The 1,571-nt window shown below is 39.5% G+C and overlaps 1 protein-coding gene across 1 annotated transcript; it reads left to right on the top strand.

The window, feature by feature from the left end:
- Positions 1-550: 550 nt before the first annotated feature.
- On the top strand, positions 551-1,267 carry FGFBP1 (fibroblast growth factor binding protein 1). The gene has a single exon (XM_009699434.1). It carries the CDS (start codon positions 551-553, stop codon positions 1,265-1,267), a length of 717 nt encoding a protein of 238 aa, XP_009697736.1.
- The last annotated feature ends 304 nt before the right edge of the window (positions 1,268-1,571 follow it).

The following is a 1,571-nucleotide window of genomic DNA, read 5'->3' as shown; positions in this document are numbered from 1 at the left end:
ATTTCTCTCAACTTGAACCAAACGGTTTCCTTTCTGTCCGGAATATTTTTGAATAGCCAGAAGTTGGAGTCAAAATTGCTTATGTGCCGTTTGCAAAACGGGAGATCATAAGAACAACAACTGCTTTATATGTTATAACTGAAGATATCCATCTGATTGACAAATTCTAGGTTCAAATTCCTTCTCTGACTGCAGAAGAGATTTTAATTAAGGTACCTTAGTCACTGGGCAGTAGCACATCCTGGGGGTGACTCTCTTCTGTTCCACATTGCATAGAACATTGCAAGTAATTAGATCAGGAGGACTTACTATACAGCCATCTACATTTCTCAGGGATAATACATAATGGTTCTAGAAACCAGATATTATTCATAGAAAGGACAAAGGATTTTGCCAGTAACATTATTTTAATAGGTATCAAAGAGCAGTGCAATACCATGTCTGAAGTACTGCAACTATCACATGGAGTCCATCCAGCATTAAGTGAAAATGTTTTTATATTTTGTTTGTTTGTTTGCTTTGAAGGCAGATAACAAGCAAAACAGAGACCATGAGGATCAAAAGCTTTGGACTTCTTTGTGTGTTGATTCTGGTCTCCCAGATGCTACTAGCCAACTGTGAAAGACAGAAAGAAAGAAAGAAGGGAAGACAAGGCATTGAAGATGGTGGAAAAAAACAAACCGAATCTAACCAAGAAAAAGAAAAAGGGCGGAGGTCAAAAGGAGGAAAATCATCTCCCAAAGGCAAGTTTAAAACCAAAGAAAATGCTGAGTGCACCTGGGCAGTGACTGACATGAATGCTGCTACGGTGCATGTAGAGTGCAAGCATGGTGACAGCGTGTTCTGGTGCGAATTCTCTGGAGATCCTTCCACGTGCACGCAGTATGCAGCAAACCAGAAATCCTACTGGAAACAAGTCTCCCGATCCCTAAAGAAGCAAAAGCAGATCTGTGAAGACCCCAAAAGTGTTCTAAAATCTAAACTATGTAGGAAAGGTCCACGAAGCGCTCATCTCAAGTTGACCCAGTCAAGCCTACTAGCATCAGTTGGTCCTGCAAAAGGAAATACAATTCATCATGCAAAAGAAGTTGTTCAGCTTCCAGCAGCTGCCTCTGTGACTGAAAAAAAGCGAGAGCAGAGTCCTCCAGACTGTGTTGAAGACATAGATTATATTGATCAGAAAAAGGTGGCTGAGGAATACTGTCCAGAAAGCTTGCTTTCTTTCTGCAACTTTTTTATCACAATGGTCCAAGACAAAAAGTGCTGAGGAAGTGTTTCTAAAGCTCTGCATCACAAAAGTCCGGTCTCCTCTAAGTTACTGCAAACTATTCCAGATTTTGTTGTCATGTTATATAGTGTATATAAGAAAGAAATGAATATATTTTTCTGATTTTGTATATACACAACAAACTACATTTGGCATAGTTGAAGATGTTACAGATTTTATTTGCACATAAATTGCTACACAGGTGTTGCCAATGGATGTTACATACTCTACACAGAAGTATATAAGTAGTCTCCTTGCCTCTCTTTGAGCTGGGCTAGCCAAAGTGATGAATTCAGTGCTATGC

This window comes from Cariama cristata, unplaced genomic scaffold (genome assembly GCF_000690535.1).
Source record: "Cariama cristata isolate BGI_N322 unplaced genomic scaffold, ASM69053v1 scaffold3834, whole genome shotgun sequence".
Taxonomy (NCBI): domain Eukaryota; kingdom Metazoa; phylum Chordata; class Aves; order Cariamiformes; family Cariamidae; genus Cariama; species Cariama cristata.
The sequence above is the reverse complement of the archived record's forward strand: the minus strand, read 5'-3'. Positions and strand labels throughout refer to the sequence as shown.